We start from the raw sequence: 26,277 nt of genomic DNA, 5'->3' as shown, positions 1-26,277 counted from the left end.
TGAGGAATAATCCCTCTCAATACCTGCAATAGTCAGGAAAGGCTTCCATCAGTTCTAGATCATTCCAGTTATTCACTACAAAGAGTTCCACCTCAAAGGGTGTTATTCTGCACTCAAATTTTACAACTACCCCTTCTTACCAAAATACAAGCTTCCTTCATTTCACTTTCACATTTTCTATTCTGTTCTATCACACACATAAAGCAACAGGAAGAGAAGCAAATCACTTCAGAGTAGAGAAGTAAGAGACCTTACCCAAGAAATAGTTTGAGAATTTTATCTAATATTTTTATGAATATTCTTGATCAAGTCTAGAAAGATTTTAGGCAATTAATTTCATTGTCCCCATAATGAAGAAGGAAAAGATTACCTCTGATTTGTCCAACAACTCTAGAATTATGTAATATTGAGTATTATAAATGAAGTAATTAAAGCATAAAGATAGAGAAACACAATACAAACTTCAATATTATGGTCTAGATGGGAGGTGTTCCCCAAAAGCTCATGAGTGAGAAAATTGAAGAAAGTTTAGAGGTGAAATGATTGGGTTAGGAGAGTCTTAACCTAATCAGTGTGTTTAAATGTAGGCAGTCAGGGTGTGGCTAGAGTTGGTGGGTGTCTGGGGATGTGCTTTTGGGATTTATATTTTTCCCTTGTTGAGAGGATTTCTTTCTCTCTCTCTTCTCTCTCTTCTGTCTCCTATCTCCTCTCTCTTCTCTCCCCTCTCTTTTCTCTCGCTTCTCTCTTCTCTCTCTCCCCTACTTCCCAGTACCATGTCCCCAGCTGCTTTCTTTTCCCACATACTTTCACCATGATGATCTGTCTTACCTCAAGCCCCAAGGAATGGAGTCAGCTTGTATATGGACTGAGACCTCTGAAACTACAGGCTCCAAAATAATTTTTTCCTCCTCTATATATGTTGTTCTTGTCAGGTATTTTAGTCACGGCAGTGAAAAAGTTGACTAAAACATTTACTAATAACAGCCATATTTTGATTAAACAAACTCCTTTTTTTAATAGTTAATGAACTAAAAGATAGTAGGATCACTTTATAACTAATATCATTCATAGAAAAGATCAGAGGGGTTTTGATGTTATTTAGTTAGAATACATCTGATTAAACAATCAAATGAAAATGAACATTGGTCAGATAATGCATATTATCTAGACCAGTGTTTTCTAAGTTGTAAAGTTGTATTAAAAAGAACTTTTCTAGTTGTACAAAATGTTAGTAAGAATTGCATTTATTTGGGGACTGGGCCTTTGAGAGTTTTTTGAGTTTAGTAACTCACTTCCAAAAAACAGAATATGGAAAAGGAGAAAAATGTTTTACATTGGAGAATACTTGGGTAACACCACTTAACCAAGTAACCAAAATAAACATTACTAACAACTGTTCATGATATCAGGTCCACATCTCCCTAATAAAATATGATAAGAAAAGAACTTCAGCCATATAGTTTTTTGAATTCTGTAACCCCAATTTAATCATGAAAAATTACAACAGGTATACCAAATTTGAAAGAACATTCTACAAAATATGTGATCATTATTCCTTAAAACTGGTAAAGTTATGAAAAATAAGGAAAGACTGAGAAGATCTAACAACACACAACAAATAAATGCAATGTGAAGTCCTGGACTGAATCCTGAAACAAAATGAAATGCATTAAGAGAAAACCAGTAGTATTAAGTCTGGGGTTTAGTTAACAGTAATATACCAATAGTGATTGACAATATTAGAAGAAATCAAAACTGGTCAAAGGGAATGTGAGAATTCTTCATACTATCCACATAAATATTCTGTAAATCTAGAATTATTCCAAATAAAAAGTTTACTTTAAAGTTAATGAGGAGGTCCATTAGAAAATTCCTATGGGAAACTTTGGATTAAACAATTCATTTTACCAATACTTAAAATTATCTGAACTTCTACAAACTCTTAAAAGGTAGAGAATGCAGGGTGCTATATTTCCAGAACATATTTAGCCAGCAGCCTTCTTTTTCTTCAAAATGTATCTTTCAGTAAAGTTGCTGACATAGAGAAGTTTTCCCCAATGTGGCACAGATGCTATACTCAACCATGTTCAAATTTTTATCAACTTTCCCTAAAAAGGAAAAGACACTGTGAATATTAAATTTTCAGAAGGCTTGAAATTAGAGAATAATATGATGGACAAAAAAATAATCATTAAAATCATATTTAATAGGCCACATCAATTGACCAAATATAAAGGGAAAAATAATAAAGGATAAATACATAATCTACTTTTGTTAAATAAAACTAAAGCTAAATTAAGTATAAGATGAAGAAAAATGAACTTAAATACCCATCAGGTTACTATGAGCAGCAAGGAGTTCTTAGGCTGAATTAGTACAACCATTAAGTCAGTGAAGAGGCCTTAATAATATTAATAAGATCATTTCTGCCAATTTGATTTTTTTTAATTCTATGTGCTATGTTACAAAAGGTCATCAATGAATCATTTACAAAGGAGAAGGAACAAGATTATGTGCATCGAATAAACTGGGTCATAGCAAGAAACATTGAACAAACTGGGGATATTACTCTGATAAAAAGAAACCCTCAGGGGGATTTGACACTGGTCCTTAAATACACAAGGAGAATGGAACTTAAGTCTGTGACTTCAAAGGAGAAGAATGACCTAAGGAAGAAAAAAGTAGCATAATAGCTGCAACCACTAAATCATTTCATAAGTGGAATAATAGAATAGACATTCCTGAAATGAAGTGAGGGTCCCTGCCTCTGAGACTGCTAAATAGATGCTAGATGTCACCTGTCCAGATTGCTATCAGGTTGTTTTCTAGATTAGACCTAATAAATGAATTCTACACAACCTTCTCATGGAAAGATCTTGGAATATATGAAACCACAGGGAGAGAAAAAATCAAGAAATTCTGGGAAAAGTGGCAAACTATTAAAAATTATTTAAAGTACCTCATGTCTCAACGTGTCTCTTCTAATCATCATTCTTATAATAATATCTAGAAACTGTCTGGACAAGCACTGATGTTTAGCTGAATAATAAGGGAGAAATGCTGTCCTATATTATTCATCTAAGAGACTTTTGATGGTATGTTTTAAGTTACACTAGATAGAAGGAAGCAATGAATTTTTCTAGACTAAGTATTATTGGTAAGAACTGCATTTAAATGGGAACTGGGCCCTTGAGAGTGTACAAAAGAAATTCACTAAAATAAATAAACATACAAATATATAAACAAATAACATGATTTTAAAAATCTTTTTTCTCCTACAGAAATCATTGGCTTATAAAAAAGTCAATGTGTATAAGTTCAAGACCTGTTTGAAAGTTTGTCCCAAGGTGAACCAGAACTAATTTGAGGAGAATAAGCTAAATATCCAGAAACAAAATTAAAGAATCAAAATGTCTATATACATACACACAATGGAATATTAGAAAATAGTATGTCCTTTGTCATTTGTGACAACATAGATAGAACTGGAGATTATTAAGTCAAATAAAACAAGCACAGTAAGACAAGTATCATATGTTCTCATTCATATGCGGCATCTAAAAAAGTCAGTCTCATAGAAGTTGAGAGTAGAATAGCAGTTACTAGAGGCTAAGGAGACCTGGGGAAGGGAGGGATGGAAAGAGATTGGTCAATGGGTACTAAGTTAGAGTTAGATAGGAGTAAGAAATTCTGGTGTGTACTGAACAGTTAGATAACTATGGATAAAATTATACTTGTATATTTGAAAGAGCTAGAAGAAAGGATTTTGAATGTTTTCATGACAAACGATTCAGGTTTGAGGAGATAGCTAAGTTTAACTAAATTTAAATATTATATAATGTCTACAAATATCAAAATATCACAAAGTATCCCATAAATATATGTAATTTTTATGCATCAATTAAAAAATAAACTTTAAATTGTTTTAAGTTAATGACAAAATTCTCAAATTTGTTTAATTGTAGGCCGGGTTAGCTCATGAGAGTGTGTGTCTTTTTAAATTTTACATCACAAATGCCTGCTCACACATCGTAGTCTTGGCCCTGTGATTGGCCAATCAGTTAAAACCCCTCCCCCACATCAAACAGTGGTTCCCTAGGTAACGGTAACGGCTAACTACAAATAACTGCCACCACCGACCAAATCCGTTGGTTCCGCTGTGCCTGAGGAGAGGCCTAAATCCTGTCATTCTTCCAAAAGTATGTAGGCAAGAGGCCACCCCAACTTTACTATCACTCCACAATGTCTTGGGCTCCAGAGTGGAAGAGGGTGGAGTCTAATCCAAGAGATCCTGGAGGCAGCTGGGATAATAGGGGTGGCCATGGTGGAGCTCGAGAAGGTAGAGGCCAAGGCAGAGGAGGGCGACACAGTGGAGGCCAGGGTGGCGGAAGCTGGGATGGCAGAGGCCGAAGCAGAGATCCTGGCAGAAGCCAAGGCCAAGGCCAAGTCAGTGATTCAGGCAGAGGAAGAGACCAAGGCCGAGACAGTGATCTGGGAGGAGGCGGAGGCGAAGATAGTGATTCCAGCAGAGGCCGAGGCTCAGGAGGAGACAGTGATTCTGGCAGAGGCCGAGGCCAAGGTCAAGACAGTGATCCGGGTGTAGGTGGAGGCCCAGACCAAGACAGTGATCCTGTCAGAGGTGGAAGCCCAGACAGAGATAGTGATCTGGGCCAATGCCAAGGTCAACACCAAGGCAAAGACTATGGCTGGAGTAGTCTCTCAGACCATCTGGGGCCTAGGGCCACAGGATCACGTGAACTACCACTCTGTTTTAGCTTGAACAACAATATGGTTGGTGTAGTAATTGGTCGCGGTGGATCAAAAATAAAAGATATACAACATTTAACAAACACTAAGATACAGATCATAAAGGGGGATTCTGAAGCAGAGGTAAAAATTTTTGGTAGCCATGACATGAAAGCAAAGGCAAAAGAAGCCATAGAAACTCTTCTTAAAAAACAACAAAGCTACAATTCAAAATATGCTGATAATGCTGCATCCCAACTCCCTTCTGAAAGCAGTTTAAGCACAAATTACACTGTCAGAAGGGCTCAACCACTGTTAGATTGGGACCAAATCCGGGCAGAGTCTATGAAATGGGAAAAAAGAAAATGGGCAGATTTGCCACCAATTAAGAAAGATTTTTACATAGAATCCAAAGAAACAAGCTTGATGTCTGAAGCTGAGGTGGATAACTGGAGAAAGGAAAATTTCAACATAATATGTGATGACTTGAAAATTGCTGAGAAACGCATCATCCCTAATCCAACTTGTAAATTTAAAGATGCGTTCCAGCAATATCCTGAACTGCTGAGAAACATAACAATGGCTGGCTTCCAAAAGCCAACACCAATTCAGTCACAAGCATGGCCAATTATTCTACAAGGAATAGATCTTATAGGAGTGGCCCAAACTGGAACAGGCAAAACATTGGCCTATTTAATGCCTGGGTTTATTCATCTCAGTTCTCAACCAATACCTAAAGAACAAAGGAATGGACCGGGCATGCTAGTTCTTACACCAACTAGAGAATTAGCTCTTCAGGTGAACTCTGAATGTTCAAAGTATTCATATGAAGGTCTTAAAAGTATATGTATATATGGTGGTGGAAACAGAAAAGAGCAAATACAAGCTATTACAGAAGGTGTAGATATCATTATTGCAACTCCAGGAAGACTAAATGATCTGCAAATGAATAATTTTGTCAACCTAAGAAGTATAACCTACTTGGTCTTGGATGAGGCAGACAAAATGTTGGATCTAGGGTTTGAACACCAGATAATGAAGATTTTACTAGATGTGCGCCCAGACCGACAGACAATTATGACAAGTGCAACTTGGCCAGATACTGTGCGTCGACTTGCACATTCTTATTTGAAAGAGCCTATGATTGTTTATGTGGGTACTCTAGATCTGGCTGCTGTACATACAGTGAAGCAAAATGTAATTGTTACCACAGAAGAAGAAAAACGAGCTCTTATCCAAGAATTCCTAAAAAACATGTCACCCCAAGACAAAGTCATAGTGTTTGTCAGCAGAAAACTTATTGCTGATGACCTATCAAGTGATTTAAGCATCCAAGGCATACCTGTACAATTACTGCATGGTGACAGAGATCAGAGTGATCGAGAACAAGCATTAGAGGACTTCAGAACTGGAAGAGTGAAGATACTGATTGCAACTGATTTAGCATCTCGAGGTCTTGATGTTGATGACATCACACATGTATATAATTATGATTTTCCACGGAATATTGAAGAATATGTGCACAGAGTAGGACGTACTGGAAGAGCAGGGAAGACTGGTATTTCAATAACCCTTTTCACTAAAAGTGATTCAAAGACTGCCAATGAATTAATTAAAATTCTAAAAAGAGCAAGTCAGATTATCCCAGAAGATCTTGCAACTATGGCAGAAGAATACCAACTTCATGAAGAAAAAAAAGACACAGAAAGAAGATCAAGAAAATATCAAGGAAAATCCAAGAAGTTTAATTAAAGTTTTTTGTTGAAAAACTCCACCAGGCTAAAGGAAGACTTAAAGCATGTTAAATATATGCAGTGTTCAAGAGACACAGTATTAGAAATATACTGGAAGTCTGAAGAAACAATCAATTCTTGAATAATACTGCTAAGCTTTTACAGCTGTGCATGTTCCTTAATAAACAATATGTTTTAAAATGAGAGTGATAGATTATTATGTGAGCAAAAATTAAATGTTAGCTATTGCTTAAACTCTAGTTTTTTGTTTTGTTTTGTTTTTTAATAGCATTCTATGTCCTTCTGTCTTCTCCAAAATACTTGGAAGAGGACAAGCATGGTGATGGTGTTTTTGTTGTTGTTGTTTGTTTTAAAATAGTTGTACTAAATTGAAGCATAGCTTTCATCAAGTTTATCCCAGTTAAAAGATTCTCCTTACCCACCCCCAAACCATTTATTGGTGCCATACCCATAAAAAATGTCTCCATTACCAATCCCCAAATTTTAGTTCATCAAAAAACAAGTGCTAAATTTTAAAACATTTAACAATTCTTATCAGCTAGATATAACCAACAGAGCAAGGTGTCTGGCTTACTAGAAATCAGATCCTTGTGTCATTTTTTGAAACTAAAATTTGTTTAAAATTCTGGGGCAGTTATTTGCCTTCTCTGCACTTTAATTTCTCCACTCATAAATTGAAGTGGTTATATTAAATAATTTTGGGGTCCCCTTCACCACTAAACTTCTGTGATATAACTAAAATTATATACCCCAGTCTAGTATTCACATTTTATTGTTTAGGGAAAATTGTATCCTTGCATAATAAATTGAAAAGAGAAACTCTTTTTAATTATCAGAATACTACATTCTGCTTTTTAAATTGATTTTTGTAATGTGTCTGGAAGGTTTTCTTTTATTTGCTTTTTCTTTTCATTATATTTTTAATTCAATTTGTCTTGAAAAGGTCAAAACCATATATTACACACACATCAGGGGAATGAATACGAAAGCAAAAAATATATCATGCACTGGGGAAAATGTTAAAATCTCAATTGACACTTTGCCATAAAAAACAATTTTAGTAAACTTCTTATTTAGAATTCTCTCTTGTGCTCTCTTTAGAAGCAATATATCTCTCACAACTGCAAAACAAAATCTCCACAATAATGCTAAATAAACATAAAATTCAGTGTTCAGCCTTAACCTGTCTATCAAAATAAACAAAAAATAATACAAAAATCTTTTCCCTAACATGTCTAAGCTATGTCCACAAATAGGTCAGAAATTAAATGAAAGAGGCAAACATTTTAGGTACAGGTATTTGAGGTTTACACTCTGCCATTAAAGGCTTTTATGTGGGTCTTAGTATCTCCTGATAAAATTAATAACAATGGTTAACATTGTTGAGTAACATATATCAAGTGCTTTTTACCCCCTTAACAGGTAATATTACCCCTACTAAACAAAGGATGAAAGAAGGCCAGAGTAGCTAACTTGTCTAAAGTTACTGACACTGGTTAAAGAGAAATTAAGCAATATTTTAACCCAGAAGTACATGATTACAATATTTACATTCTTTTTTAGTTCAATGTAGTATCTATGTGGAAGACAATATACTCATCCTGAGGTTGCCCAAAATTTAGATGTAGTGAAATAGAGGTATAAGCAATTTATTCTACTGTAAAGGTGGTCTATATAGAAGAACATGAAACAAAAAAAAACAGACTCAAGTGGTCTGTTCCTATTAACTCAGAGGATAAATGAGAAATGTTTGGCAAATGAGTATATGTTACTTGCCAGAATTCCTTTTAGGGGAAATACTGTACTTGTTAGAAAAATGATGCAATATGAGATAGTGATATTCTTCAATCATGTTTAAATAACAATAACAAAAATTATCACTCAATGTCTCTGGGTAAGAAAAGGAGAGAAGTATGCATTTCTTCTAAAACACAGGATGAAAAGAAGAGACAGCTTACAGAAAAAGGTAAGTAGAGATAGAACAATAGTCTCAATGATTTTGCTCCCAAGGAGACCATGATATATTTAAAGACAGTATTGGTTGTTACAATTTGGGGTGGGAGTGAAGATAAGGTGCTGCTAGCTAGTGGGTAGAGATGGTTAAACACCCTACAAGGACAACTGCATATGACAAAGAATTATCTGGCCAAGAAAAATAGCACTGAGATGGAGAATCTCTGAGTATTTGTAAAACAAAACAAAACAAAACTAATTGCACAGTAGCCAAGATGTAAATTAAAAGGAAAAATAGAAGAATTCTAAATAAGATTTTACAGGTTATTCAGAATAAAACCCTACAAACTTCCTACAGTTGCTATCATCTGCTCAATGGTTCTCTCCTAGAGCTAATTTTTCCATGTCTAAAGACAAATTTGGTTTTCACAACTAGGTTTGATGGTTAAGTATTGCTATATCCTGGGTACAGTCCAAAGGGTGCCACTAATAATCATACAATGCATAGGAGAAGCTTCTCTTATAACAAATAATTATCTGCACCAAACAATAGTATCATAATTGAAAAAGCATGCAATAGATTAAGCAAATAACAACTGAAGAAAACAAAATTTAAAAAACCAACCTAGAAGGGACTTTAGAGAGAAAAAACAAAAAGATACTTATTTGAGATGTACTGTGTAATATAGAAAACTCTACCAACCTTGCCATCTTTGGTATATTCTACAATTCTTAACTGGAATCGATTTTTCCCATGAAGGGACACTTGGCAATGTCTGGAAACAGTTTCAGTTATTCTTACCAAGGATCAGGATTCCTACTGGCATCTAGAGGGTAGAGGTTAGGGACAAACATCTTATAATGCAAAGGACAGCACACTGCAATAAAGGATTGGGAGACTAATGCTTAGAAAGGTCACATAGCTTTTCCAAATACAGAAAAGTGGGAAAGTAGCAGACAGCTTATAGTGCTGAAAATAATAGATTTATCAAAGAAGTAGGCTATAGTGTACAAAAACAGAGAAGATGAGAAACATATTAGGGAAAGCATAGAGTTATTTAAGTTTATATTAAAGTAAGAACCCTATACAGACATTTTTAACACTACACAATATTTCAATGTTTGTCCTACTCTTCTCCCTGGTCCTTAGGTGCCTCTGAAGCTTTCAAGCATTAGAGAAGCCGCATAGTAAACTGAAAGCTTGTAATCAGACTTTTCAGAGGTCCTTTAAAAAATTAGCCTAAATAGTTTTGTTGGATATCTGATCACTTAGTCATTTAATAAAATACAAACTATGACAACAATAAAAGTAAGAAATGATCTGAAGAAAGACTGAAGTAAAGCCTTCAAGTTCCTGACTAGGGGAAGGGATGGGAATTTAGGGGCCATGCAAGATAAGCAAAAGATCCTACCAGTATAATAAATTTCAAATTTAGTAACCAATTTATAATATATGAATTTCTGGGAATAAAAGTATTAAGTGTCACTTTAGCTATAATCAGGGTAGCAGATACTGGTAGTTTATACCTGACCAACAGCTGTCCCCACCCCTCCTTCCTATTTCTCTTCTTATTTGCTGGTTTAAGGCACTTCCCATTTTAGAGGTTGTAAAACTTAGCAAGTCACTTTCCAAGCTGCCCTGTGGATAAAGCATGGGCATGTGACACACACCTGGCTTATAGGACTAGAAGAAAATCTGCTTGGCAGCTTTAGAGAAAGTTGTTTTTGTTGCAAACAGAAACATGTGAGGATTAAGTTCTCCTTCCTGCTTTGGTACACCATAATGCAAAGGCATAATGTTGTGACTGTTGTTTTTAGACAATGAGGAAGTCTATCTAAAGAAGAATAGCAACATGTGAAGCATGACCTAATTGAAATTTGGAAAATACCTGCATCCTGGATGGTATAGCCATGCTACTGAATTAAGCAACTCTACTTGGAAGTTATGGAGGTGTGCCACTCAGATCTTCATTCAATGAAGATCTTGCTGATTAGTTGCGAAGAGTGCAGTTAGCTGACAGCCCCCAAGCTGAAAATAATCCAAGATAGCATCTGAGTCAAGGCCAAAATCTTGCAGGAAGCCCCAGTTAATAACTGAACATAGTAAACACTAGGGTACTGTCATTTCTACCATACATAAGAGTGCTCTATGGGTCATAACATGGCAGAGCTCTTGTTAGGCTGGTTTTAATTTCTTAGAGCCTCACTGCAGTCTTAGGCTCTTCCTACTCAATCCTCCTTCCTTTTCCTTTGTGTTCATGGGCATCAAACCTGAATTGCATTCAGAAGGATTTCCCTGACAACTGCTGATAATTTTCCACCTTAACTTTCATGGGTGTTACCTCCAGTAAATTTGTTGGACTCAACTAATACATCCAGGAATCCTCTACTTCTAAACTTCACATTATATGAAATAACAAATTGATTAAGACACAGTGATTCAACTATATAGCCAGCATCCCAATATCTCTCAAATATAAAATTAGAAAAACACATATAAAATATCTTATATTGAAGCAGAGAATTTTCCAATGAGGTATAATTTACTTGGAGAGTTGACTGTAAGCAAATTAAACTCTTCCACCGGATGCTTATTTGATAGGGACATTAAAAATGCAAGATTCTATAGGGAATTGCTGTAATTTTATAGAAATTGGGAGCATATAAAAAAGACCAGTTTTTGAACAGTCAGCATCAGTTAGGGGAAGAAGTGAGAAGCCAGAGTAGAAAACTTAAACTACAGTCAGGAAGAGACACAGTATCAAGGTCATCTGAACCAACAGCTTTAACAGCATCACACTTGGATGCATCTAGAGTACATCTGGCTCTGACAGATTTGAAATGTAGCCAACCAGAGAATTTCTTGCAGCCAACAATCTAAAGGGGCTCAGGGTGAACAATTCTACCTAATGGAGACACATGGCCAAAAGCAATGGGAATCTTCTCTTGGACACAAGTAAATTAAAAAAAAAAAACCTTTTCATAAAGAGGGGAAAATAAATAGAGAGAGAGGCATAGGCAGGCCATGTTTGCTTTCCTACCTGAGCTTTAAAATCAAAATTTTAAAGTAAAAACCAAGTGTTTTTACACAAATATTAATAAAACATTTTTTTCTCTCCCCCTCCCTTCTTGCAACTCAAATGTCCTTTCTGTAATTAAAAAAATGGTAATTCAGGATTTCTTGTTGTATTGATTGAATAAAAATCTACAATTAAGTAGAAAGATGAGAGGAAGGCTGGTCTTCTCTCTATGTTGACTCCTTTAATTCACTTCCAAATTACCACCAAAGTTGTTCAGTGCTGCTCAAGTTCACAGAACAACTGTAATGTTTGATGTCTTCTCCCCATGTAGCACAGAAATAAAATCTAAAATCCATCATTGCTTCTACCATATGTAAATGTTAGCCTTCAGGTCCCCTCTCCTACTGCAAACTTCTGTTTTCTTCTAGCTCTTCTACCAGGGTAAAATGTGTGCAGTTATATTTATTCAGCTTAAATAAAGTCCATCCAATCTTTCTAAGCTTACAATGTGAGATGAAATTTCAGCAATAAGTATGCCAATGTGTTTAGGGTTCTAATCAAAATTTCACTGGAAACCCATTTCTTATATTCAGCAGAATCCCTTTGAAGCTCAAACTAATTGATTTTAGGCTTGTGTTCTTTGAGGATCTATATGCTATTTTATATAATGTTTCAATTTTCTCTGGAATGAATAAATGTGGCATTTCTGGTTTTGTTTTGTTTGTGGGCCCTCCTCTCTCTCTCTCTCTCTCTCTCTCTCTCTCTCTCTCTCTCTCTCTCTCTCTCTCTCAGTCTCTCTCTCTCTCTCACACACACACACACACACACACTTTTACAGTGTCTTTTATGAAATCAAATATGACATTTCATTCAAACTTAACTGGTGTCTCGTGTATAAGGGAGTGTAAAATAACTAAAGGGAATATGTGCTTTCTGTTTCTAAAAGAGTCTCTTTCTAGCCTTCTATAAAACATACATATACATACACATACACACACTGTGTGTGTCTGGTTTTCCTGAGAACACAACCTTCCTTACTCTTGCCTCCTCCAGACCTCATTCTGTCATATGGAATTCAGAACATCATGCAGTATTCAGATTAAGCTGAATGTATTGTTCATGTACATGAAAGATATCAAGATCTCTGTCTCATTGCTGGAAGATATCAGTTGCTGTCCCCAGATTCAAAACAAGATAATGGTTAAGGGTATAGTTTTTAGGAGTCAGAAAGTCCTGAGTGTGTCTCAGTTTAGCCACTTGCAATTAATTAGATGAGTTTAGGCAAGTCATATAAAGCATTAAATTGTGGTTTGTTCAACTATAAAATGTGGATGGCAATTTTAATTTGTACTTCACAGAGATTAAATGATACACATATAAAGCACCCAGGATAAAAAAATGTTAAGATTATATTCCATGTTTTTTTAAAACAGGAGAAGATAGTAAGAGGTAACAATCAGACCAATTCAATATGTCACTCCCAAAAATTAAAAAAGTTAATGTATTATAAAAGATGTCAAAAATGTGTCAGTTTCATTTTTGGAGGTGTTTCTGTGGGGAGGACACTCATTCAGTCTATCAATCAATTATAAATGTATGTTCTTGGCCTCTGTTTTTCTCTGCATGTCTACTCTATGTTCTCCCTCCACAGATTGCCTTTGCTTCTCTCTATGCACATGGTAGAAGATGGCAGATTCCAAAGCTCCCTGATGTATATTACATCTTTCAAATCATCAATCTGGAACAGGCTAGAATGTCTTAGCTCCAAGTTCATGTATGTAAGAGAGGTCTAATTTGGATCAGGTGTCCACTCATGATCCAATCAAATGTTGTGGGTGGGAGGGCTAGGGAGGCTCTCTAGCACAAACTTAGCTACTGGGAACCCATTTTGATCTTTGACAGTAGGTAAACTACAGGAAAAGGCACTTAAGAAGCTATAGTATTGAATTGTTTTCCTTATAAAGAAAACTCATATATTTATCAGGTTATGGATTCAGTTATCATTTTTAGCTGTCATGCAGAGACTATTATATTTCATTTTTAGAATTTCTTTAAAATATGAGCATTTTCTTACTATCTAGGGAATCAATTCATTGGTATATCCATTATTATTTATTCTACCACATATCTATCCCTTTCTTTCAGGAAACTTTCATAAGATCATCTGATGAGCAATCTCTAACTCTACTGAATTTTAATATCCATTTTCAAGGACAGTACTCACAATAATGTTTATATCATCATCATTTCCAAGGTTATTCTTGATAAAACTTGAAGCTGTTCAATTAATAAACTTTCATGTTTAAAATAAGACAACTCATTTTGCTTAAAGTTAACTGCCCTCAAAATACTTTTACATGAAAGTTTCATTGTCATCATTATCATATTTAGATATTTACATTTTAGCAGTAAAATTACATGTTGAGCTTTACACTTATGATTTATATAAGACTAAGTTGGTTCTTGGCACTATTTTTCAAATCAACCTAAACTACAAAGAAACTGATTTAGGATAACTCCCTCAACACAACATAGATTTTTTTTCTTATTTACCACATATCTAGTTAATTATCATATTGATTTATCATTGATGTGGTATCTCAATGTATCAGTTTTATATGCTGGGATTTAAGAAGTCCATGTAGAAAACTAAGTAAATATTAATCACATTGCTGCTTCACAAAAATATCTTAGAGTACAACTTTGGGGATGTTTATAGCAGCACAACTCACAATTGCTAAACTGTGGAAGTGAACCTAGATTCCCTTCAATAGATGAAAGGATAAAGAAATTGTGGTACATACACACGATGGAATATTACTTAGCACTAAAAGAGGATAAAATTATGGCATCTGCAGGTAAATGGATGGAGTTGGAGAATATCATACTAAGTAAAGTAAGCCAGTCCCAAAAATGTTCTCTCTAATAAGTAGATGCTGATCCATAACAGGAGCAGGGCATGGGAAAAATGGTGGAACTTGCATTGGACAAAAGGTAGGGAGGATATAGAGGGTGCATGGGGACAGGAAAAAGTGGAATGAGATGGACATCATTATTCTAGGTACATGTATAACTGCACATATGGTGTGACAGTACATTGTGTACAATCATAGAAATGTAAAGTTGTACTGCAATTGTGTACAATGAATCAAGCATTCTGCTGTCATATATACCCAATTAAAATACATTAATTAATTAAAAATATTATGCAAAGTATTACTTGAGGGTCAAATAAGTTTAAAGAGAGGGAAAATAAACTATATGGTTAAATGTGTACTAAACCATTGGAAGATGACATTTCAAAGACAAAATTGATTGATTCAGAGGAAATGTTTAATAGAATTTTTCCCAGATATTCTTTTGTTATCATATACATGGATCTTATACCTTTTTGAGACTTTCAATCATAGATGTCATGGCTAGGAGTTGAAGAGTCTACATACATGTGTCAACCCCAACTCTGAACTTTATAGTCTCCTACATTAACCATCATTTTGTGAAAAAAAAAAAGAAGAAATGGTATAGACCACTGCTTAAATTGCTAGAGTCAATGATTTCCATTATTGGAGTCAAGACCCATTGTTTACTCAGAAACATAATTTTGTAGGATTTTTATGACAAACCCTGGTGACTTTTTGAACTATAAGACAGACATAAACAGAAGACTTAGGCTGGGGTTTTAGCTCAGTGGTAGAGCTAGCCTAGCATGTGTGAAGCACTGGGTTTGATTCTCAGCACTGCATATAAGTAAACAAAATAAAGTACCATCAACAACTAATTTTTTTTAAATGAAAGACTTATGCTCCTATGAAAGATCCAGAAGGACAAAAAAAACCAGCTGGACTGCAAAAGATGGTCAAAACTTCTCCATCTACTGACTTACCTTGCAGTAACAAAGTAAGGAAATGCACACTCGCATAGCCCCGTGTTTAAAGTGGTGACAGAAATTAGACAGTATGGGCGCTCTGGCATGTATGCACATCCCGATCTACCACCTGTGCCCTGATCCATCTGACTCAGGAGTGCACAACAAAGTATTCATTGTTTTGCCAATAATCCCACCATTTATTGACCCTGTACTCTTTGATCATGTGCCCTGAGATAGATCTTGACCTCCTGGGATATAGCCACTCAATAACCACTGCAAAATTATGTCTAATTATGTTCCTGATAATACTGGTGAGAGAAATAGCTCTATGATGCAGATCTAGGATTGCTTTTAAGGAGCCTAAGTAATAAAAAACTCTCTGGCTTTGAAAAGAAAGATCTAGGTCTGATACAAGCTCTATCATATTATTTTCCTTAATTATAAAAAATAAATGAAATTGAAAAAATAACAGATGCCTATAATCTATATTTACTAAATGTTAATATTTTATATATTTTAGACTTCATTTAAAGAAATTAAAGATAGAGAAGCTAAAATTCTCCTACTTTATCTTATATACCTTCCTTGCACTGAGAATAATTATTCTCCTGAAGTTGGTGCATATTATTCCCATGTATACTTTCTATGTCTACTACTTACACATGTGCCTATAAACAATAAATAGTAGTATTTTTCATGTTTTAAATTTTACATAGTGCACTCCCACATAAATTATTTTGAAAATTATCTTTGCATATTATATAGTGAAAATTACTAAAGCTGATATTTATAGATGTGGTTCATTCATTTAAATTGTTGTAGAGCATGTCATCTTATGGCCATGTGAACATTTGTCTGTTACTCTATGGATAGATGTAGAGGCTATTTGTAGGTTTGAGGGGTTTTGTTGTTGCTTTTTTTGCTATTACAATGTTGTAGTAAATATTCTTACACAAATCTCTTCATAATTATATGCAGGAGTTTCTTTAAAGGCATATACAACACTGATATTCAAGTGAAATAAACCAATATGAGTACACCAGTCTTTAAAATTTGTGTTTCTTGTAATTGGTTGGTAATCCCAATAGTAGTTGTTAAATATTTTTTAATATCATCCCAGGATATACACCTAGAAATGCTGTTGCTGAGTCATAAAGAATGCACATCTTTGTCTTTACAAATATTGCTCATAACACTTCAAAGGAGTTAAACAAATTTATACTCTTAGTAGAAGTTTAATATGTGCATTCTTATTTCCTTTATCTGTAATATTGTTAGATTTTCTAACTTTCCCTGGTCTCGTAAGTGCAAAAGGGTATCATGTGGTTTTAATTTTCCATTTTGTGATTACTTGATAGGTGAAACATCATCTGTTTATCAGTTATTCCAAATTCTTCCTTTGTAAATTGCCTATTCATAGTGTTTATCACATTTTCTATAGGACCATCTATTTTTTTCTTAGTTGATTTGTATGTGCTCTTAATTTCTTCTGCCTATTAATCCTTTGTCAATTATGTGGTTTGGTAACATCTTCTTTAGAACTGTGGCTAATTTCACTTTATTGTGGTGCCTTTTATTCTAAAGAATGTCAACATTTTTTAGCCTTTTGAATTTGGATTAAACCATTATAACTACATTTAGCCATTTATAAAATGATTAAAATAATGCCTTCTTCACAAAATTGTTGTGAATAAAAATAATGAAATAATACAAGCACAGGGCCAGGAAACATACAATAAATAAATAGCTTTCTTCCTGTGGTCCTACACTCAAAAGGGTAAAAAAGAGCCCACAACTATTCAAGTATGTTCATTGAGTTATGATGAAACTATTTGAATGCTTGAACTAAAACATAACTTGACTAGATTATATAATTCACTTAATAAATATTTACTGAAGGGGCTGGGGCTCAGTGGTAGAGTACTTGTCTCACACGTGTGAGGGACTGGGCTTGATCCTTAACACCACATAAAAATAAATAAATAATATATTAAAAAATGTATTTGTTGAAACTTTCCTATGTTCCAGGAATAGAAATATAATGGGAAGCAAAACATACCAATGCTTGTCTGGTGGGGGAGATTGTAATAAGTAATAATTTGTTATTACTTATTACAAAGTCAGGATGAAGAAAAAGAAGACCACATATGGGGACTATAGTGGGGTACAAGCTCAGATTGGGTGGTTAGACAAATCACACCATGGAGGTAACCGGAAAAGAAACCCTGAAGAATTAAGAAGGGAAGCTGTGTGAAGCAAGTATGAACAAAGGCCCTGGGACCCTGGCATATTTATCAATAAAAGACAGTGAGGGAAGAATATCACAAGAGTAATCAGAGAGAGATCCAGAAGCTAGATAATGACCTTGGAGGGCACAATAAGGATTGCTGATTTTATTCTATGTACGATGGGACACCCTTGAAGGGCTTTGAGCAGAGAAGTGACGTGTTATAATTTACATTTTTAAAAGATCCATCCAATTACAGAATGGAGAAAAGGCTAAAAAAGTGTAGGAGAGGAAGTAGGGTGATCATAGCAGGCTGCTTTTGTTGCACTGAAGCTTTATAAAACCAATCTGATATTTTCCTCAGCACTCATAAAATAAGTTACCCTGAATTGAAATCTCAAATGCAGAAAATGATGTTATTTTTATTTACTCTTACTGGATGATCCATGTTCAACTGAAACCCATGAAAACATAAAAAAACAGTGGCAAAAACAAGTGACAAAACAATAGTGATGAACTTGTTTACCTATCATTTGAACTAGCCAGTTTGTGCATTTTTCTTTGGTTTATAGAAATCAAGGATTATTTATGATGTTTGCTACTTATAGATATTTTTAAGTGTCAAATGGCTTGGGCAAAAACAGTCATTTGCCAGTGATTAGTTTTTTGGTCATCATTACTTGGTGACAGGGAGAGGTCATACCTGACCTTGCCTCTCAAGAAATCCTGGCTATCTGATAATGAATTTTTCCCAATTCTCTCTCACTCTCCAAGGTGTTCTAATTGATTTTTCTCCATGTTGTTTAGAATCTAAGGCTACTTAATTAATGGGTTTCTTTTACACAAATAGAAAAACTCAGCATGACCAAAGTCAGACTGGTCAACAGCTCAGCTCTTCCCTGCCTCCCAGCTGGAACACCTTATTAAGTCTGATTCCCCAGCCAGTCTACAGGTTCTTCACATTGTGTTCAAAAAAGTATCTCCTTGTGCATTGAAATCACTCGTTCTGTTTCTTAGTAAATTACTCATAAATCAGATTTTCCCAAATTTTTATGGGAAAATGAATCATGTAGAGATTGAGTTAAAATACAGATTTAGATTTAGTAGAACTGGGATGAGAGCCAAGATTATGCATTTCCCAGGTTATGCTATTGTTGATCTAAGGATCACACTCAAGTGGCAAGGTCCTAGACTGAAGGCAATTTTATCTTGAAACATTATTGAAAATATGTGTATATATTTTCATATATAATGTATATTTATATTGTTTCCCAGAGAAATAGAACCAACAGTAGATTTTATATTTCTATAAATAAATATATTATATATAAATTAAGAAATTTATTTTTTTAAAGAAATTAGCTTACATGGATATAGATGCTAAGAAGTTCCATGATTTTGCCTACTATAAGCTGCAGACTCAAGAAAACCAGTTATGGAGTTCCAGTTCAAGTTCAAAGGCCTGGGAACCAGGTTGCTGATGTTAGTTTAATTCCTAGACCTAGAGCAGGAGAAGACTGATGTCCCAGCTTAATCAGTTAGGCAAAGAGCAAGAATTCCTTCCTCCACATCCTGTTCTATTAGGAACCTCAGCTAACTGGATGAGGCCCACATATATTGGGGAGGGCAATTTGTTTTACTCAGTCCATTGATTCAAATGCTAATCTCTTCTGGAAATACCCTTATAGAAATATCCAGAAATAATGTTTCATCAAATATCTGGAAAGCTATCAGTCATGTTGATACATAAAATTACCTATCACAATATTTTGTGTGTTTGTGTTTATATATATTTGTATTTACATATGTATATATTTACATATGTTTATATATTCATACATATATGTATGTATATTTATATGTATATATGCATACATTATACATATTTATATACATATAAATAATTACATGTAAATACATATAAATATTCATATACATATATACATATGAGAATATTTATATGTAAATAATATATAAAATACACTAAAATATACATATATACACATAATTATTCACAATATATTTAGAACACCAACTACTTGAGGATAAGTGTCAAATAGCTTGGGTAAAAGCACCATGATTTTTCTTTGACCATCATTATTTGGCTACATAGAAAGATCATATATATCCAATCAACTTCTAGTCCCCCCACCTTATAATAAAATATGATGTTAAAACCAAAAAAAATCATATATAAACTTCCAAGGTAAAAACCTAAAAATATATTATTTAAGAATGATGTGCATAATAAGAATTCACTGCTTTAAATTAATAACCTAAATAGCCATTTTCCCTACTATATGAGAAAAGAAGAAATTTTATTTGTCTTTGATGGAACTTCCTCAAGGTCAGTAAATCACAATGTTAAATGTGTTAAATCATTAGCCCTGGTTTTCAAAGTGTACTCTCAGAATCTTCAGCATCAGAACACCTAGAAACTTGTTTAAATTCTAAATTTCAGGCCCTACCCCAGAACTACTGAATCAAAATTGCTGTTAATAGGACTCAGATACCTGTGTTTTCATAAATCCCCAAGTGATCCTGAATTTTGAGACCCATAGTTCTAGAGGTCTGGTTACTTTATTTCTAGCTAAAACACTCATGATTTTCTTGAATTCACTATATAGGACAATTTTTTGTAAAGCCTTATACCCCTATAAACTCCATTTGCATAGTGTTTTGCACATATTAATTAATTAAATCTTAGCATAAGGGATATTAGTTTAATTCCAACAATTTACAATACACTATGTCTTCGTTCTTTACTAACAGCAACTATTACCTATTCATTGCATGAAAAAGAAATCCCAAAATGTGACACAGACATTAACATTTAAAATTTTAGGCAATTTATAGCAAGGAGTAAGCTCTCAAGAGGCCAACTTGATATTGCTTTGAGGGCCACTTCTCAATTTCCTATACAAAGAATATCTAGGCATTGTTCTTTCCTCATCTCAAAGTTTATTCCTCCTGGGAAGAATCCATATGAACCATGCCTTCTATATAATTGACTATTTATATGCAGCTATTACTGGCAAACTTTACCCTCATGAGAGCTACTAACCTACCCAAGCCCCGTTTTGGGGGTACATTATGAAGAAATATCACCAGATGAGTATCTAACTATCAAAAAACTACAGGTTGATTTTCTTCTTTTAAAAATTTTTTTCAGTTGTGGATGGACACAATGCCTTTATTTATTTATTTATTTATTTTTATGTGGTGCTGAGGATCGAACCCAGTGCCTCACACATGCTAGGTGAGCACTCTACCACTGAACCACAACCCCAGCCTTACAGGTTGGTTTTCTTAAGCCTTCTATAAAAATATTGTCAGCAGGTCTATATTTAGAGTTCTAGACCCCACCAAAACAATAGCACCAATAAAAACCCCTCAACTCCTCATACATAATTGGTAAATTCTAGTAAATTATAAGTGGCAAAGTTCTCCTGAGTTTATATTGTCATATCTAGTGCTGTCAGTGATCTTAAAATATCTAGAAAAAGTTTCATGTCATCATCTAGAATTAGAATCTATAACATTTCAACATCGGATATACTTAATAAATCACAAATGTTCCTGCATTGCAACTTAATCTGGACTTTGTTGCAAATTGTTTTTCATATCCTAACTTCTTTTGCTCACCATTTATGTTTTCGATATTTTTGTCTGATGTATGTATGTATGTGTGTAGATATATATATATATATATATATATATATATATATATATATATATATATATACACACTTACTCATCAAAAACATTAATCTCCTGAGAATGAACATATTAAATAGCCAGATTAAGATGGTAAATTAATGTAGCAGCTTTCGTAAAAATATAAAAACTTCTTAATAAATAATTTACTCATAAATTTATGATGGCTAATTTATTTTTATATGTACTCTTGCTTTTGTTTTTATATATTTTTCATTAAAATTTTATGTATTTATGGCATACTGTGTGGTGTTTTGATACATGTGTATGTTGTATAATACTGAAATTAGGGTAAGCATATGTCTCCTAAAACCTTTATCATTTATTTCTGGGGAAAATGTTCAATATTTTATTTTACTGACAACATGTCTGGGCCATGGTACCCATGCTTTTGGTCAAACATTATTATAGATGCTTCTGTGAAAGTAGTTTTTAGATGAGATTGACACTTAAATCAGTGGACTTTGAGTAAAGCAGATTACCCTCCATAATGTGGATGACCCTCAATCAATCAGTGGAAGACTTCAAGAGAACAAATCTGACCTCCTTGGAGTAAGAAATACTTTAGCAAGTACACAACCTGTGGATTTGAACTGCAAATCTTCTTTGTGTCTCCAGCCTACCAGTGTACTCCATCACATTTTGCATGTACCAAATGTCCACAATTATGTGAGCTAACTCCTTAAAAATCATCTGAGATTCCTCTCTTTCATTCATGTTTATTTCTGTCACTTATATATGCATGTATGCATATATATACAATGCACATACATGTATATGTGCATATATATGGATGTATAAGCATGTATGTGTACATATAAACATAAACACACATATCCTGTTGGTTCTGTTTCTCTGGAGGACCCTCATTAATACAAATCTGTTAAAGAATCATTTTTAAAAACTCATATCTCTCATCAAAATATAAAATGCTCATGTCAAAAACTGTATTAACTCATTATAAATGAGAAAACTAGTAAGATATTACAACAGGTTCAACAAAAATTCAAACTATATAGTTGAATCAGAAGTAATAAAATGAATTTACAAATAAATGGACGGTTAACTTTTTCCAGGGACTAAAGATAATCTCCCCTGGACAGAATATGCATGTCTATAGAAAAGTATCACACAAAGTTATTGAACAGCTCAAAGATAATAAAAAGCGCAGAGTCATATACATTCGGATAATTGGAAAAGTATGCTAGACAATGCCTTTTCACTGAAAAGTCTACTTTAAGGTCTTTCACATTTTTTAATACTGATTTTCCAATGAGAGAGAAAAATCCAAATACATATTTATACAAAAGTTTGTGTAAACACACTCTCAAATACATATATACACACACTTCCCAGGAAAATCATATCTGTCTCATGCAACTGTTTGAAAGCAGTGAAATGTACTTAGCAGGCAGTGATGCTCTCAATAAATACGTACTATTATTATGTTTTTTTCAATCAGATTTATTTCAAGATGTAAATAACATTTAGGGCCCAATCTCCCTCAATCTGAAATTTTGTTCTATCTTCTTCATTTCCTTTTCTTTCATTCTTTTCCCTATCAAAACCTGTACCCAGGAAAAGACAAAAAATTCTTTCACAATTAAATGAAAATATACATATGTTTTTCAGTGGTGATAGAAGAGATAGCATTCAAATGAGGAAAAAATCTTAAAGAAACAAAGTTCTAATGTTGGAATTTTAAACATTGACTCTGAAGATTTTGTTTTTAATTATATTTGTAGTTGTAGATGGACAGAATGCCTTTATTTTATTTGTTTATCTTTTTTATGTGGTGCTGAGGATCGAATCCAGTGCCTCATGCATGGTAGGCAAGCGCTCTATCACTGAACTACAGCCCCAGCCCTGACTCTGAAGTTTTGAAAGTATTTTAAAGTCAAGAAAGCCTTACTGAAATTCCTAAAATTACACTGTAGAATGGTAAGTCCTTCTGCTCCTGTAAGAAAGCTGAGGCTTGTGAATTCCACATAGTATTTTTATATGCTCACACACATACCTATATGTATGCATACACATATACACTGATGATGTTAGCAAGAAATCATATGTACAACCTGACCTTTTCTTTTGGCACTTAATGAAAAGCAATCTTCAAAATTCACCAGTTAGTATCCCTAAAGAGAAAATATACCCTGTAAAGCAATCACCCTGTTGTGTTGATCCATGTGCAATACCCCTCCCATAGAGAATTTCTTCCCTGAAAAAGAAATCAGTTTCTTAAAAATAAGACAGACTTTATCTGTCTGGTAAATGCTCAGCATGGGCCAGTGAGAAAAGAGGGAGATAAATGCACTAAAAGCAACTGTGAGGACCTCCCATCTCCTTCAGTGTGTTGATACTTAATTTCTTGGTTTTCTACCTACTGCTGCCAAGAAAAAGGCCTCTCTTCTTACTTGCCACCAAAAGAAAAGCTCATCAGTTTATCAAGATTTTTTCCCAGCTACAGAAGTTGAGAAAGTTGAATTTCATCTCCCTGACACATGTTGTTTTAGAAATAAATGGTTTCTATATCGCACATCATTATTCATATGCTGAACCTTTTGTTCTGAAACATCTGAAAAAAGGTTTGCAATTTGGATCATCCTTTATCATTGTGATTTTTGTCCAGCTATGTTTAAGGAGTTCCACCTACAAAAATTTTTCAGAAAATATTCAGCAATAAGGCTTCAAGGAGAGCAGAGAGATTAAAAAACCCTAATATTCTATCCCTCAAAAGTTCAAATTAGATAAATAATGCATTTTACATATTTTTAAATTTCTAGTTGTAGATGAGTATAATACCTTTATCTTATTTATTTTTATGTGGTACTGAGGATCTAAACCCAGTGCCTCACAGGTGCTAGGCAAATGCTCTGCCACTGAGCTACAACCCCAGCCCACAGTTTACATACTGAATAGCAGTTTGAAAGTGCTGAATGTCCAGTAAAAATAATTGTTTCTAAAACTGGTAAAACATGGCTTTTCTTAGAAAAGTTCAGGCTTTTGTCTAAAATTAAAAATATAGGTCTTTAATTCTATGTTACTTAAACTGGGAATATATATATATATGTCATTATGTACAATTCAGGTTAGATTCCTAATAAAATTTCAAGTTCTATCTAGAATTGCACAACAGAATAAGGATTGTGGTATCATAAAAGAGTTCAAAAACAAGGACAAAGATGATAAAAGGGCCTTTATAATAAGATCTGTTCAGAGAAACAATTTAAAAATGAATGAGCAATTTAATAAGCAAATTTAATTGCTATATATGACAATCACTACCTAAGGAATAGTGACTCTATTTGAAAACATGGACCAAGCTTCAAAAAAGTATTAAATTGCAAACAAATGGATCAAGTTAGAATTTTTTTTCTCTGAACAAGATGATAAAACCTTAACTTACACTCTACAAAATAATGAGCATTTTTCCATAGATTTCATTGATACCTTCATCCAGCAAATTTGCCTCCACCACCTGTTATCTCAGTCTCCTCATCTTCTCCATTCTCATTGCTTACTGTATTCCTGGCCTTGCTCTATCCTAAACCACCAGACATAGTTCTATTTCAGAGCTTATCAATTGCTGTTTCTTTCTGCCTGAAAATCTCTTCCTGCACAGAGATGGCTTTGTGTCATTCCCACTACCCTTTCAGTGAAGACTTTTCTGGCTGCCCTGTCTTTTAACAACTTCTATTACCTTTCTCTGATTTATTTATCCTTCTTGGCATATAATCACTGCCCAATATACTGAGTAGTATTCCATTATATGAAGGTATCAAATATTTTAAGCCATTCACCTAGTGAAGAAAATTTGGACTGTTTCTAGTTTTTGCTATTACAAAGCTGTTCATAGGAACATTCACAAACAACTTTTACTGTGAATACAAACCTGAATTTATCTAGAATAAATATGCTGAAATGGGATTACAAGGTCATATGTAAGAATATACTCATAAGAAAATGCCAAACTATTTTCCCAAGTAGTGATGCCAATTTTTTTTTATTCCACCAACAATGAATAAGACTTCTAAGACTTTTATTCATCCTTGTCAGCACTTACATTATCACTATTTTTCAGTGTAGCCACTGTAATGGGTGTATAGCAATATTTCACCATGCCTTTAATTTGCATTTCCCTAATGGAATAATGTTGGCTCTCCATGTGCATTTTTGTCATCCTTATATCCTTATTGATCAATTATCTATTTAAGAGCATATCTGCTATTTTAAGCTTCTTTTGCTCAATATTATTTTTTAACATTTTATTTGAGAAATAATTATAGACTCACAAGAAGTTGATGAAATCAGAGATAGAGTTCTTCAACCAGTTTCCTCTATTGGTGACATCTTACCTAACTGTAGTACAATGTTAACATCAGGAAATTGACACTGGTACAATATTGTCAACACTATTTGCTAGTTTGCAGACCTTATTAAGGTTTCATCAGTTTTTACATGCTTCATTTGTGTGTGTGTGTATGTGTGTGTGTGTGTGTGTGTGTGTGTTATGTTCTAGGTAGTTAAATTTGTAACCAACAAATCAAGATACAGAACGGTTCTATCTCTACAAAGACACTCATATTACTGCTTCCTGGTCAAACCAATCCCCCACCTCCTTTTTCATCCCCTAGTAACCAGTAATCTGTTCAACTCTACAGTTTTGACATTTCTAAAACATAATATAAATGGAAACACAATATCCAACTTTTGAGATTGTCCTTTTTCATTAAGAATAATACCCTTGAGATCCATCTGAGTTGCAAATATCAATACTGTTCCTTTATATCACTGACAACTATTCTATGGTATCGATGTGCCCAAGATTAATCATTCACTCATTAATAGATATTTGGGCCATTTCTGTTTGAGGCTATTATAAAAGAAGTTGCTATGAACATTTGTGAAGAGACACTTGTGTGAACATAAGCTGTCATTTCTCTGGGAAAAAATGCAAAGGAGATCAATTACATCAATTACTAGTTTGTATGG

The 26,277-nt window shown here is 34.0% G+C and overlaps 1 protein-coding gene across 1 annotated transcript; it reads left to right on the top strand.

The window, feature by feature from the left end:
• The first annotated feature begins 4,148 nt into the window (after positions 1–4,148).
• Ddx53 (DEAD-box helicase 53) lies at positions 4,149–6,563 on the top strand. The gene has a single exon (XM_040288093.2). It carries the CDS (start codon positions 4,243–4,245, stop codon positions 6,496–6,498), a length of 2,256 nt encoding a protein of 751 aa, XP_040144027.1. The 5' UTR covers positions 4,149–4,242; the 3' UTR covers positions 6,499–6,563.
• The last annotated feature ends 19,714 nt before the right edge of the window (positions 6,564–26,277 follow it).

Source organism: Ictidomys tridecemlineatus, chromosome X, assembly GCF_052094955.1.
Source record: "Ictidomys tridecemlineatus isolate mIctTri1 chromosome X, mIctTri1.hap1, whole genome shotgun sequence".
Classification (NCBI taxonomy): Eukaryota; Metazoa; Chordata; class Mammalia; order Rodentia; family Sciuridae; genus Ictidomys; species Ictidomys tridecemlineatus.
This window is presented reverse-complemented; position numbering and strand designations above follow the sequence as displayed.

Bases quoted from the DNA above. Each gene is read 5' to 3' on its own strand.
- Ddx53 (XM_040288093.2), top strand. From the start codon at position 4,243: ATGTCTTGGGCTCCAGAGTGGAAGAGGGTGGAGTCTAATCCAAGAGAT.